Below are 13847 nucleotides of genomic sequence, written 5' to 3' on the forward strand. Positions count from 1 at the left end.
CGCCCATACGCACAGGCGTGCGCGCAGGCAAAGAAACGAAGGAGCCAGCACGCCTCCTCCGCCTCTTTGTCGTTCCACAAGAAGTGCATCAGGCAGCTGTTTCACAGCTGGGCAGCAAAATCGGTAAACAGTATCTCTCCTCTCTGTGTGTGCGTGTTTCAACGTGGCCATGGCGTTACCCTCGCCGCTGCTGCTACTGCCGTTGCTACCTCTTCTGACCTTTTGATCTCATGCTCGGAATGCTCTGGAGGCACATCCTTTACCACCCACAGGATTTTGGAGTTGTTGCTGTAGGGATTATTCTCCTGCCTGCCGTCCTCATTAATCCGGGATTTATATTGTCTGATGCTAGGAAAATGCATCTCGTTTATTGGAATACATCCAATCCGTTGTAAGTACAAGATTTTCCAGTCCGTCTCAATGCCTTTCCCAGTGAATACAATGCATCATAATCGATTCATTTCACTGCAAAAGTATTCCATCGAGAACTTGCACTTAGGATATTGAAGCCCGGATAAGTTGGCCATAAACAAATTGACATTGCAGATTGTTCAGCATAATGCGATTCTAAGCTAAGCATTAATCATAGAGTTTTCAAATAGTATCCAGTATTTGTAGCAAATAATGGGTGAAAGATACGCGAATTTCTAGTCGCAGAGATCACAACTAGATACTTAATAACTGGTCGCATTATAAAAACTAATTAGCTTACTGTGAACAAAGTCAAACCTATGCAGATGGTCTCCCAAGGAACATATAGATAGTTCTCCTTTATATTTCAGCCTATGGTATAGCAAATAACAAAATTTGGCAGTTTTCTTCAAGCTTTTTCAGAGTGTTTCGTTGCATTTGTGTGGCTACCTATTTCTTTGAGTGCTTGATTAATTAACCCGGGTAAGGAGATAGGCGCTACCGCGGCCTCGTTACATACCTAATGGACAGTCGTGAACGCTGGCTCCAGTATCCGTCAGTCAAACATCAGCTCTGCTCTGTGGCAAATTGTCCGTAGTCAATGTCATAGTTTGTCCACCGAAATCCAAAGTCACCAAAAAAAGCCTGATATCATGGCAACGTGGGTATCTACCCCTAAACTTATATATCATTCATGAAATGAAAAGATTATACATGTAATGATGAATTATTAGCTCCAACAAAGGCCTTTTAACACAAAAAACAGCCGTTTTTGTTGGTAATTGTGCTTTTTCATTGGTCATTGAATTGAGCTGGTTTTCCATTAAATTCGTGAACACTTTAACTCAACCCCAGTCGCTTCGATCACTAGAAATAGGGTTGTGATTTCCGTCGAAGTAGGATGGCAAAAAATATGTATATTCTCTGCCTTCGCAATCAGCTTCTTCCACTGAAGCCCTACCGAAGTCAAGCCGTTTGACTGATGGTCCACGCTGAAACGATAATGTGCACGCATCTCAGGCACGCGAGAAATTCACGCACTCCTAGATTTCCCCTTCTTTGTTCTGTCATTTATGTACTAAGTTAAATGCGGGATCATTAGCTCCAAATATGCGTCAAATTCTACAGTGGAAAAAAGCGTTTTGTATCACTTTGTTAAGCGATTTAAACAAACGAAACTACGGTAGGAAATGCAATCATTTATATTTTAGTGACTCTGCTAACCCCAGTTATTACCAAGAAAATGTATGTGTGAAGTGAGATTTTACTGCGCCCACAAGCGTAATCATTTACTTGCAGCTTTTCTAGTCCTGCTGTTTTGCTTCCCAGTGTGCGGCCAAACCCCACGCTGGTAAAACGATGAAATACTCGTAGGGCAGAACAACCACTTTTATCAAAAGTATTTATTATTCGATAATTCGTTAATTTTATTGAAAAGAATTATACCAGCTTTTCATGGATCTGATTATAGATGTGCGCGTAGCTCCACTTTAATACCTCCAATCCTTTTTTTACAATCCCCTTTGAACTTTGCTGCAGCATAATTTATAGGAAAGTAGTAAACTAGTATATCATTTTTAACCTACAAATTTTGGGTTAACTTCTGAGCCACATCATCTAGTAAAGCGTTAAAAAGCGAGGCTTTTGTTACGTCTCGGTATTACAGACACGCCGAAGGGGGCACCGCGTTTCATCATCGCGTCGGCCTGGCCTAAAATCGTTGGCATACACAATGGAGCCAATGATAATCATCAACACAACAAAGTCACTGCAGCTTTGCCCACTTTTCTGCCAGTTTAATGCAATTTAACAAAATTAATAGACAAAAACTTAATTCTTTAAATTAAAAATTATCGAAATCGTTTTACTTGAGTGAACCATTCTGGAGGTTTCTTGATAATATCAGCAAAAAATTATTCTGATCAGCAATGAGCATGGTTTGTTTTCTATAATTACTTAATAAAATGTCTGAAAAGCACCTTTTATGCTCCTAATATACTTTTTTAGTAACGACTAGAGGCAGATTAGGGTCAGACCAAGCAGGTTCTACATAGGACGATCACTGTTGCTTAGGCGATAGGCTTCAGATACCACGTAGAGTTTATTTTTGAAGTACTGAGGTCATAGGGCATGACCAGATGGAATTGCGAATAAGTTCGGGTAAGAAAGTATTTTTTTCCACTTTTGTGATCAAGGTTTTATGTAATCTCTAAAACACAATAGTCGATTAAAGCAGAAGGTCGGTAGTTCACGCACCCGCTGCACCTCCGATGTTCTCAGCAAATTCGTAAAACAAGATCCCGATAGTAACGAATACTTTAAGTAATTTGAAAGAAGTAGTGAACCAAGAAAATGTGGATGTACGACTATTTAGTGAATGCGTGACTTTTTACGTCTTGCGGCAAAATTGGAGGAGGCTTCTATCGCTCCAGCATAAATCATTCGCTGCAAACTTTAATACCAAATTTTATTAAATTTACGTGTATTTTTACAGTCTCACAGTGAAATTACATCAGTCAGGGTGCATTTATTTGACTTACTTCGCAATTCGTTACTTTTGCGGGTGCAATGTGGTGACACCTTGAGGAAAATCACTTAATCCTCCCCGGTGCATTTGGCATTTTAGCGTTTGCTTAAAAATGAGGCAACTTTATTGAGCCTTACTTGGTGTAACCTCGCATCCGTGACTGGACCATTCAGATTCTGCAATCGCTTCCAAACGATTTTCACTCCACAAGATAGGGGTAGTGCTGACCGTCATCTGGATATTGCAAACACAAAACAGTTGTAGAATTTCTATTTTACAAAAAGTTTGACTCCATCGACAAATTTACATTAAATTGTGTTGCAGTCAGTGCTGAAAGTCCAAAACATGCAGTGCTTGCCCGGGTTGTGTCGTTGTGCTTAAAAGCCCTTTTTATCTGTTTTGAAGGAACAAGTGTGAGGCATTTTGAAATATACTGACTGATTTAATAGGGGAAATGACATTTAAATTGGCAATAAAAGTTGGTTAAAATACTTCCTACTCTGATTTACGATTGGAGAAGCTCGCAAAATGCCAGAAATGAAGCCTTACTTATGATGCTAAAGCACACCTGTCTTAGTTTAAGCAAACAGCATTAAATACTACATGTCATCATTGGAATAACGGCCAAGGTATTTATTGCTGGAAACGTTGAGGTTAATCTGATGGGTCTGGGAGAGTGATGATGCACGTTTATTTGTAAATGAATTTGGTGCAATGGAGGAGATGGGACTAATTTGAGACGGTGGAAACACCTCGCGCACATCAAGCAGCAAGAGCTGCGCTGTCAAAACTTACGGACCAGTCCCTGTAGACTGCGGTTGACCATGATGAATATACTGTCATCACTACGAATTTCCTCCCTGATAACCACCACTTTCTTCTGATAAAACTCAACGTTTTAAACATAAAACGCATTTTTATCTTGGTTGCGGTGATCCCCATCCACTGTGCTTTTCATAAATTCGTAATATCGTAGTTTAAGATATTAAAGATTAAATGAGCCATGGGAGACATTGTTCACACGAATGACTTGGCGGCCGTTAATCAACTACTCTACTGTTAACTTGTCTTTATTGAATCCTAATTTTTTTTAAAAACAGGTTTCGAGTAAACACTCCAAAAGATCTACGTGTATCAGTTGATGACCAGATTGCCTTTATCTGTCCAAATCGAGTGCCTCCTACTAATAAAGTGTACTGGGTAAGTTTCTCGTACTACCCCTTTTTTAAGCAACATTTGTGTACACATTTTAAATCGCTGCTTGTTTCCTGATCGAATGACAGGTGGTGGCAGCTATCTAACCGAAATTTAAATTTATTCCAAATGATTGCTCGTTCCCACAATGCTTGATGGGCTTTGATGTTTGGAATTGTTTACTAGTTATAGGAAGAGACGTCTGAATTCGGTACTCGGAATCACGTCTTAATCGCATAAAACACGCGCTTATCCTGCGGTCTTTCCGATCATGCGACTCTACATTAATGGGGAGCGGTCGCCTTGTTACCCTACTCCATGATGGCTTTGTTATTTAGTTGAATGAATGAATGCAAACTGCAGTGGCTGCCGAAGTGACTAAATGATCTAGATCGAGATGAATAGCGGTTGGACCGGATAGGATAATCCTTTACTAATAATAACCACTTTCATGACGTGTAATATATCTATTTTATTGCACTCGTTTTAGTTTTTAAGTAATTCCTCCTGTTCTGCAGACATTAATGTGCATCATCGCGACCCCACGTTTAAGCGCAGGTCAGTCACTTGAGGGGCCAGCATTTTGGGGAGGATGCCTGAATTTAGAATCAGTTACATTGTTTACCTTTGCGCTGAAACATGCACCGCACCAATGTTCAACCTTTAAGAAGGAAAAAGTGGTTGACGTGCGTCTTTGTGGCAATTGCATGCAAATATGCGCAGATTTTGGGTTCCATTCAGCGGTCGAGTTTCAGGATGCAGAGGCCTAAATTGGGTCTGCAAACAACAATAGCAGGAATGCATAAGGGAAATTTTTAAAGGTCTAATTTTGTAAGTTTGCTTACGGTAGAATGATCTCAAGCAGGGACTTCACCACCCTTCACTGTTTTATTTCTTCACCTCCACATTTATTCACTGATGATGGCCCTTGGGATGCGTGCACCGTTTTGTGTACAATATGGGTAAAAAGTTCAAGAAAAAAGGGCGTCAACTTCCGCCTTCTTTATTCATAATTGCATCTCTGCCTACATTGTGTAGGCTTCTAACTAAAAGGTGTCTACTATGGGGACAAATAAGTCAAGGAAGTAGAGGAGTGAGTCATTAGCTTAAATGGTGATGGCGTATGCGTAGATGGATGGGCAACAGTGCGGTATCGTCCATGACTACACTGTTGATTCAAATGAGTAAGTACATGAAGTCCAGACTTCATTGAACGTTGAGTATTTTAAAGTAAGTACAAAACAAACTTATGTGCATAGTTATCTTTGCTTGGCTATAGCTGACACAGACCATCGGTTCTGCGCGTCTTTTGTTTTCAACTGCAAAAAATTATCCTTTTCATGCTCACATCTAGTTAGTAACAAGCCTTTTAAAGTTAAATAATGTGAATAAAGTAACTTTGAAGATGTGTTCTCCCACATTTGTTTGAGCAATCTTTTATTTATATGCCCGAATTTATTGCGATTCTCACTTTTTGCTCACACAATCCCCTCTCCCGCCCCTCCCTCTCTTCTGTGCATGCAACTTCCATAAATAGCCCAAAGCGACTAAGCGTCGCAAGGAGACATAAAGTAAATTTAATGGGTCACATGTAGCTCTATACCTCGATGTTCCTTCTTTCTATTTATCAATTCACTTGGAATCTGGGCGGGTAAAAAGCTCCAAATACCTTTAGCGATTAAGAAATACTATTTTAATCAACAGATGCCATCGCGAAAACTTCCTTTGCCCAATTATGACAATGCGCTTCTATGGTAAAGAAAATAAGAGCAGTTTGGGAAAGACCTATTCCCTTGAGCACTGTGCCTATCGAGGAATATGGACTACACCTGAATAGAGTATTTTTAAACGTGCCTATGCCTTTTGGTTGCGTTGCAATACCCCTAAAGAGATCCGAATTGACTTTTCTGCTATCTGCTTTTAAATCAACTGTCCGTCCATGAATCTATTTGTGCCATTCCTTCTTCATTCGTCTACGTTTCGACGGTTGAAGACGCACTCCCGTTTTGAATTATTCTAACGACAAAACGGATATCTGTACGCATGTCTGGAAATATTTAGGTTAACTGAATGGTTCCAATAAAGGAAACAGATTTAAAATGTTGGGAATCCGTGCTTCAAATTGTGTTAAGCTGGATGCAATTGTATTGCATTTGTTATCGCGGCGGCTGCGATTGCGAATAATGCCTGCATGCCAATTTGTTCCGATTGCAATATTCCAGAAACAACCAGAATTAAGTATTTCCGTTGGTTGCCTTGACATCAAATATCGTTGTTCGTTCGTCTACGTTTCTACTGCTGAGGGTACGCTTCTGTTTTAAATGATTCGAATGAAAAATGAATTTCTGCAGGCACATCCGGAAATAATAGTAAGGAGGCTTGCCTTAAAATGAATGGAAAGTTAAGGTGCCTGTTTATGTTAAACAGGAGTTAATTAGAAAACATCCCTTATCATGGCTGCTGTGATTGCTAATAACACGTGAATGTTTAGATATCGTAATAGAAGTTTTAAGTACAAACACGGGACATATAATGCGCACCGTTTTAATAAAACATTGTCACATATTCGGAGGATAATACAGCAGACGTATTCTAGCTCGAAAGGTCATTAACCTCGTGACTCTCCTACACAGCAAAAAAGCGTCCAGTGTGATGCACCAAGGTAAAATTGACCGTCTTGGAGGGACTTCTGAAGTGGTTTGTGCACTTCCTTGCAGACAACCGACGTGAGTTTTTACAAAACATGCCAACAGCCGATTGACCACCTCAGTCTTATCCACCTCCTCGTCGACTGCTCCCTGAAGCCACCCGCGCACCACCTACTGATTGACATTTCTGTGCTGATCAACCAGCTGCCGCCTGCGGATGTGGTGGAGCAAACTAAAATTTACTTTATGGGCAAGTCCATCTAAATTTCGTCCCTCAGAAGCTTTTAATGCCACTTGAAATATAGTAATCTCCGTACCAACTTGTATCTTTATTTTTTTGTTTTTACAACTGTAATTACATTTAAGAGTCAAGTATTATTTTTTGAGAAACCATGCCTATACCCCATGAACAAATGCCAAAGCAGTTGTGGAAAGAGATACTAAAACGCGGTTCTCCTATATTGTGGCTAGTGATTCCTATTTACTATGGAGGATTTGAACACCTAAAACTGAACGTCATCATTTAACCCCGATGCAAATCCATTTGGTGTGGATGCTTGTCAAATCTACCACCCTTAAGTTTGTCGCTGCAGAGTTTATAATCTTATTTTCTGTTTTGATGGACTTCTGCGCACATTTCGTGAGCAAACCATTTAGACATGCCCAGTGGTTGGAATATTAATAGCCGCAATCTTGTTGACGATTTGGGGTCGAAATGACATAAGCATCATTAACAAATGATCCCTCTGCTTGTACATGTAATTTTTATTGTCTGTGGAATTTCGCTCAGCTTTGCTAGCTGCGCTAGTAGTACTGAACCGTAGATTTGAAATGGAGCAGCCTAATTAACCAACCTTCGTAAAAGCAGTCATTTGGAAGTCCTGCACCCCTCATAGTCTGCTCTTTTCTCTCCTCTGAATGGAATAAGTAAGCTAGTGGGTATACCTAAAACCTTTTTCCTCCTCTCTTCCCTTTCAGCCGAGACCGCACTCTGCAAGTTCAAAAATATGCACATGAATGTTACTGTCGTCATTCCAGAAAGGAGACAATCAGGTAAATACCTCGCTTGTGCCTATTCATAGCTTCGTTCAATTTTTATGCAAATTTGACACATGTTGCACCGTATAACGTGAAAACAAACACCAGTAGGACTGGGTTCAACATCTTTTATGCATCTAAATCAGCTGTTGCGCTTAAGCACACTTATGTGGTGTCTATTTTAATGCCTTTATTTCACAGTATTTTTAGGTTAGTTAAGCTGTTATTAACCTGCTAGGGAGCAATTTTCACTATCCAATTATCAAAGTATCTGTCATGTTTCTCCTATGGTATAGAACAGGTCCTACTTGCTTCTCCTTTAAATATTTCAATTAAAACTAAAAACCTACTCACTTTAAAAGAATTTAATTAAACCAAAGACAATGCCATGATATCTGAGGCTTCCAATGGAAATAATGGAGTGATGTTGGGTCTCTGTAGGATTACAAATGAAGATACTAATGCTTAGTACTTTCATGCTATATAGGCGTCTTTTGATGATAACCAGAGATTTGTTTGTTTCTAGACGGTTCAGGAGAGTCTTCATTATTTCTTGAAAACTGAGAATGGTTTGATCAAGTCGACTGGATGTCTGTTTACTAAGTAGACTCTTCAGCAAGTGTGTCGACACGAAGTATAATGCCCATCCCTTAGCCATGGTTCCATAAATTATTCAATGCTACAAGGGTACGGTATCGTCTTCTGCTTATTGAAATTTACTTCACTTAAAAGTACTGAATGCCGGTTACACCTACGCTGAATAGCTATAGCGGTTGGAAGCTGATTGACTTGCGTCATTGGAATAACTGGTGCATCTCCTTCATGCAAACTTCTTGCGGGATCTTCTAGTTTTACCCACCTGACGAGAGGCTTTTGGATGGGACTTCAGAGCTGCTTCTGTATGCAATAGGTTCCTGACTTGTTTAACTCTCTTAAATTACACTGATAGAACCCCAAATTACCATCGAAATGGTAAAGGATTTCATTCGTTTACAAGTGCAATCGTGAAATTTGATAAAGCACCATTAAAGCTGCCTCTGTCGTAATAGTGGACTTTGTAACGATGCAACAGCCGTGAGATGTGGTTCCTATTTTCCTTGACGCTGGTGGGAATAGACCAGTTGCAAGCGGAAATCAGCAGTTCACGAAGCAGTGTGAGTGAAAAGTCTAATACATTACCCAGTTTGTACTACTGTAGCGTCAATCAATCTCCGAAATTTTATTGCTGCCTTCATCAGATCAAGAATATACAATGACATTTGCCATATTTTAATGGATATTTGAAATGAGTTTATGATACTTGGCATAGTCGATTTCCAATGTTTTTTAATGACAAGACCCACTTTTCCTTCACATCCCGGTTGATATGCAGGCCTTTACTTATAAAATACTGCAATCTGTTGCCCGTAATGTTTTTGCTTCATCAGCAACAAGCGATTGACTGCTGTGGATATATTTTTGCCACTAAGAAATAACCCAACTTTCCACTTTCTGTCCTTCTCAGTACACCGGTTTTGGCTATTTTTAGCTCAATACCTCATTTTACTGACATTTAAAGCCAAATCATTTTCTAAAGGCGCCACAAACATTATTCTGTACTTTTGGGCGACATGTTCAATAGCAGCCCTGTGTATTTATGAAGACAATTTTAGTCAAGGTTATGCTCGTGGGCTATCCATCGTTGCAGGCATCCAGCCGAATAGATTTGGCTAAATTTTAAAGAGGGGCATGTTTTGAATAAATATCCACTTAAATAAACAAAAGTGATTGCGTTATAGTTAAATTTACTTGGAATTAACGGTGTGTTTCCAAAATAGAAGAGGAAAGGTTCGTAAAAAAAACCCTCCCCGTATTCCTACTCTTGCATAAGTTTTTAAAAATTATATTGCTTGCAGATAACAAAAATTCGCATTAGGGTGTGTGGATGCATGCGGAAAAACGCTCATTTGGCAGAATGTCTGCTTATTTACATGGTGAAGAGGTTTTAATTATAGAAAAAGGCACCCAACGGTGAGTTATTTGCAACCGACGATGACGGGGCGGCACAATGAGTGTGAGGAGGAACTGGCGTAAATGATAGTGTGGCCAGAAAGCAAATTAGTCGACACTTTATGGCAACTTTAGCCACACATTTGCATTACTTGTTTGAAAAACACTGCGAAAGTTTTACTGACTGCCTTAAAGATGGCCTTCATTCCTAACCACTTTTATATGCCCTTGATGCTCGAATAACAAATAAATTAGCTAAGTTCCCTTTTTAACAAAGATAAGGTAATTCCAGCATAAACCTTACAACTGAGTTGTGGTTTTCTAAATATTATTTTAAAAAATTTTTGATTTGCATTTGAACCATTACAATATTTTTATTCACCCAGTGGCTAATCCCTCGGAATTTTAATTTTAGATCAGAGCATTCTTTCTCTCGCCATCCTTTTAAAATCATCAACATCATTCTTTAGTAAACCCATTTTCGTTGGGGCACATATTCGCGCAACAAAGGACCGAGAACGGTAAAGACTACTTTTATTGCAGTTCCGGAGGGGCGAAATATAGCTCTAGCAGATTCTGCCAACATAGCACAAGAGGACATCTTTCACATCCCTTCGCCAAAGCCGACCCTCACCGACTTTGGCATTTCCGTCAATCCAAGAAGCAGTCGGTTCGTCGGTCTCCTTGTAGCCTACATTCTCATCACCCTCCTAGTGGTGTACATGGTAGTCTGTGCAGTCTGCTTCCAGCCGCGCAAGTGTCTCAGTCTTGTTGGTCGCGATGCCGACGGAGAGAGCGAGTCCGTTTCTTCACCGCCACAACCGCAACCGTCCGTCAGACCACCACGCGGTCGCCGATTCACTTGGCGGTGGTTCCAGCCTCGAGCCTCTACCAGTCAGGCAGCCGATATGCCACTTGTTCTTCCGCGCACCAATCCGCACTTCTCCCGGTCCGTGAATGGAGAGCGGTTCTTGCACTACCCGGTGCATCGTCGTCCCGCGCCCAACCTGCCACCAGCGGCAGTGGAGCCGCCCACCGAGAACTGGGCCTCCTCCAACTCCCCTCACCAGCCCCACCATCAGTCCCTGCGCCACCAGCGACCCATGATAGTGGATGCCGCTTGGAATCGTGTGAACGAGATAGACCCACCGCTGCCGCCCCTTGGAGCGCCAATTTCATACTATGACTAATAGACAGGCGAGGCAAAGGCACGACTTTTTTGTGCTCGCGCTGGTGTGTGAAGTTCTGTTCTTCTTCTTACCCCTTTTTCTAAAACGGCAAGCTATCTCTATTCATGCCTCTTTCTGGCCTCCTTTTTTGCACAACAATATAGACCTTATTCAAATGCCACCGCCTCTCTCCTTCCCCGAAAATCACTTAACTGTGTCCAAACGTGCATTTGTTGCTTAGATGTAGAGAAGCAAGTGGAATGAAAAAAGATTGAATTAAAGTGACCTAAAATTTGAAGACCAGAGATGATTTCAGAATAAGAGATAAAACGTCCTGTTCATCACACTTATATGTGTGTAGAATAAGTGCCAGCCATACTTAAAACACCGAAATTGAATAATTTAATAACGGCTTAATGCAAATTTGTAGATGATTTACTTAAAATTCTCCTTAATATCGTTAGGATTCTACAAAATCGCTTCTCCCTGTAATAAATGTATGTTCTCGGCGAAGAACCCCTCTCTTAATTATAGGAGGACTTTGTATCTTGAGCTTTACCTTTTTGCAATCAGACACAAATGCGCTGCGTTAAAAGTTGCTTTTATTGCACTCTTTATTCATAATTACTTTCAATAACACCATATTTCAGTCCTAGTCGGATGAGGAACGAGTACTTTGGAGTTAACGGGACTGATTAATGGAAACAGCAAGACTTCGTTTGACAGCCACTTATCATTCTGGAGACGGTGACAGATGTTGGTGACTGCTACAGTTGACGAACTCTTTAAGTCAAAAGCTGAATATTATGTTTGCTTAAATAATCGCCCTTAAGGAATCAGTATCACAAGTAATTAACACAAACGAGTATCCGCTTTATAACCAATGCTTTATAACCAATGGAACATTTCGCCTAGCAGAAATTTCGCGTTTTCATCAATATTATTCCCCGTGCTTTTCTTATGCACTTATATTATGAAGAATACAAATCCTATGGGTACTTGTTGAGCACTCCGACTGTTCGTTTAACTCCTCGTTTTGGTTACGAGGGTATTGAAGGGCACAGCCACTGTGCCTCCTCACAGCAGCATGGCCTTTAAGACATTGTGGTAGCCCCTCAGCCCATCTGTACTTCGACAGTACTTTATTCACTCTAGCATTATGTCTTCACCCGTCTTCAGGGATATATCATATCATATATCATATCTAGTAATTATTGTATTCACCGCAGAAAGATCGAGATCAATCCGTTAAGCATTTGAAAGGTGTCTCTTTATGCATGAAATACTTTCCCGTTAACACCGGAGATTCTAAATCTGATAACCATTCTCTCCTATATTAAGAACAAAATGATTTGGGATACATATACTGCATACAAATGGTAATTTCCAGAATCAAGGCCAGAAGAAAAGACGGACTGTGTAGTAAGTAGGATGACATTCCGTGATTCCACAGTAATGGTGATATTCTGTCAGTGGCAAAGTAGGGGCCCAATCTTCGAGCTAGGGCGTTTTTCTTGCAGCAAACAATTTGTTTAAAGTAGCGGAAAAGTCTGCCCGTGCTTATTAGTGGTGCCAAACAAAGTAGTTGTAGCGCCTCCAAGTTCAGTTTTATCAGTTGCATATTTTGCTAGGCCGTTTGGAAACCGTGAATCGTCATTAACCTCCCGCTTTAGCGCCAGAAAAAAATCTAAGGAAACTTTTTGTGATGCTCAAAGGAATTTCATTAACTTCTTGATTTTTCGGGTCTCCACATGAATAGCTGGTGAAATTTTATTTACTCGAGGTAGGGAAATTTCGGTTATTTAATGCCAGTTCAATTTGAAATTCCTTAAAAAATCTCACAGAGTGTTACCTGAAAGTGGGTTGAGTCTTTGACTGCACCATTTCCCTTATGAGCTTTAGCGACATCAGCCAAGCCTGTAGTTTGGGATTTGAAAAGTAAATGCATTAGGTAAACCACCAAAACAGTTAACTAATTAATTAGAAGCTGTCTTGCAGCCTCTACTAATATAAATAAACAGAATTTAAGGTGAATTCGACTGACTTCGTGTTTGGATAGTGCCCACTAATTTGCTCTCGCTAATTTCTCAGCAAAAACCGGTACGATAAATTGGTTCGGTAAGTACTACGAAGTGTTGCAGTTGTAGTAGAAATCCACTTTCTAAGACTAACTTTGACCGGTGGGTTCTTCACAGATCCACGTGATTCGGCGGCAGTGCCGAGCTACCCTATTATTTTCCCAGCTATCAAACAAATCTGCAATGCAGATCCTGAGGGATTTCGGATTTTTGTTAAATTCTTACTAAAGGACACGGTCAATGTGCTTCCACCAGATGACATGACCTAAGAGCCATGCCAGTAGCCACTTAGCCCACCTGCATGTCGACAATCATATTGGGAAGCAGAATTGTCAAATCCTGTCATCGGGAAGGTCTCGACGCCCTGTAATACTTTTGGATTAGTAGATCCAACGAGACTATATAGGAGCATTTTTGAATAAATGATGTGTTATCCTCAGTAAACATTAATAAATTGAGATATAAAAAACCTTTTGAGCCATTATAATAAGACGAAGTTCAGTGTTATTTACCTTCTCAGTCTAACAATCAATTTTTTCTTTATTTTATTGTTTGTTTTATTTTAACCTAAATAAAGCAGTTTGATCTTCAGTTTCATTTACATGTAGTGATTTGATACTTTGCTTAACTTATGCTTGACGTAATTGTATACTTTTAGGTGCAAATTTGTCAGCGCCGTCAAAGCCGCAAAAATATTTAAAAAAGTATGCTTACAAGCAATTACTCGCTTGTTATTTCTGTCAAAGTGCATTAATTCGTTTGTAGCGGCTTAAAGAGGACGCGCGTTTTGCAA

At 40.2% G+C, this 13847-nt stretch overlaps 1 protein-coding gene across 1 annotated transcript; it reads left to right on the forward strand. All coding sequences in view use genetic code 11, as the record gives it.

Annotated features, from left to right (window-relative positions):
- Positions 1 to 239: 239 nt before the first annotated feature.
- EGR_01747 (hypothetical protein) lies at positions 240 to 10997 on the forward strand (the record flags this gene model as incomplete). The annotated part of the gene is made up of 5 exons (XM_024490996.1): positions 240 to 391; positions 4039 to 4138; positions 6850 to 7034; positions 7759 to 7833; positions 10325 to 10997. The coding sequence occupies 5 exons, from the start codon at positions 240 to 242 to the stop codon at positions 10995 to 10997; spliced, it is 1185 nt and encodes a 394-aa protein (XP_024354452.1).
- Between the last annotated feature and the right edge of the window lie 2850 nt (positions 10998 to 13847).

This window comes from Echinococcus granulosus (assembly GCF_000524195.1).
Source record: "Echinococcus granulosus chromosome Unknown EG_S00007, whole genome shotgun sequence".
NCBI classification, from domain to species: domain Eukaryota; kingdom Metazoa; phylum Platyhelminthes; class Cestoda; order Cyclophyllidea; family Taeniidae; genus Echinococcus; species Echinococcus granulosus.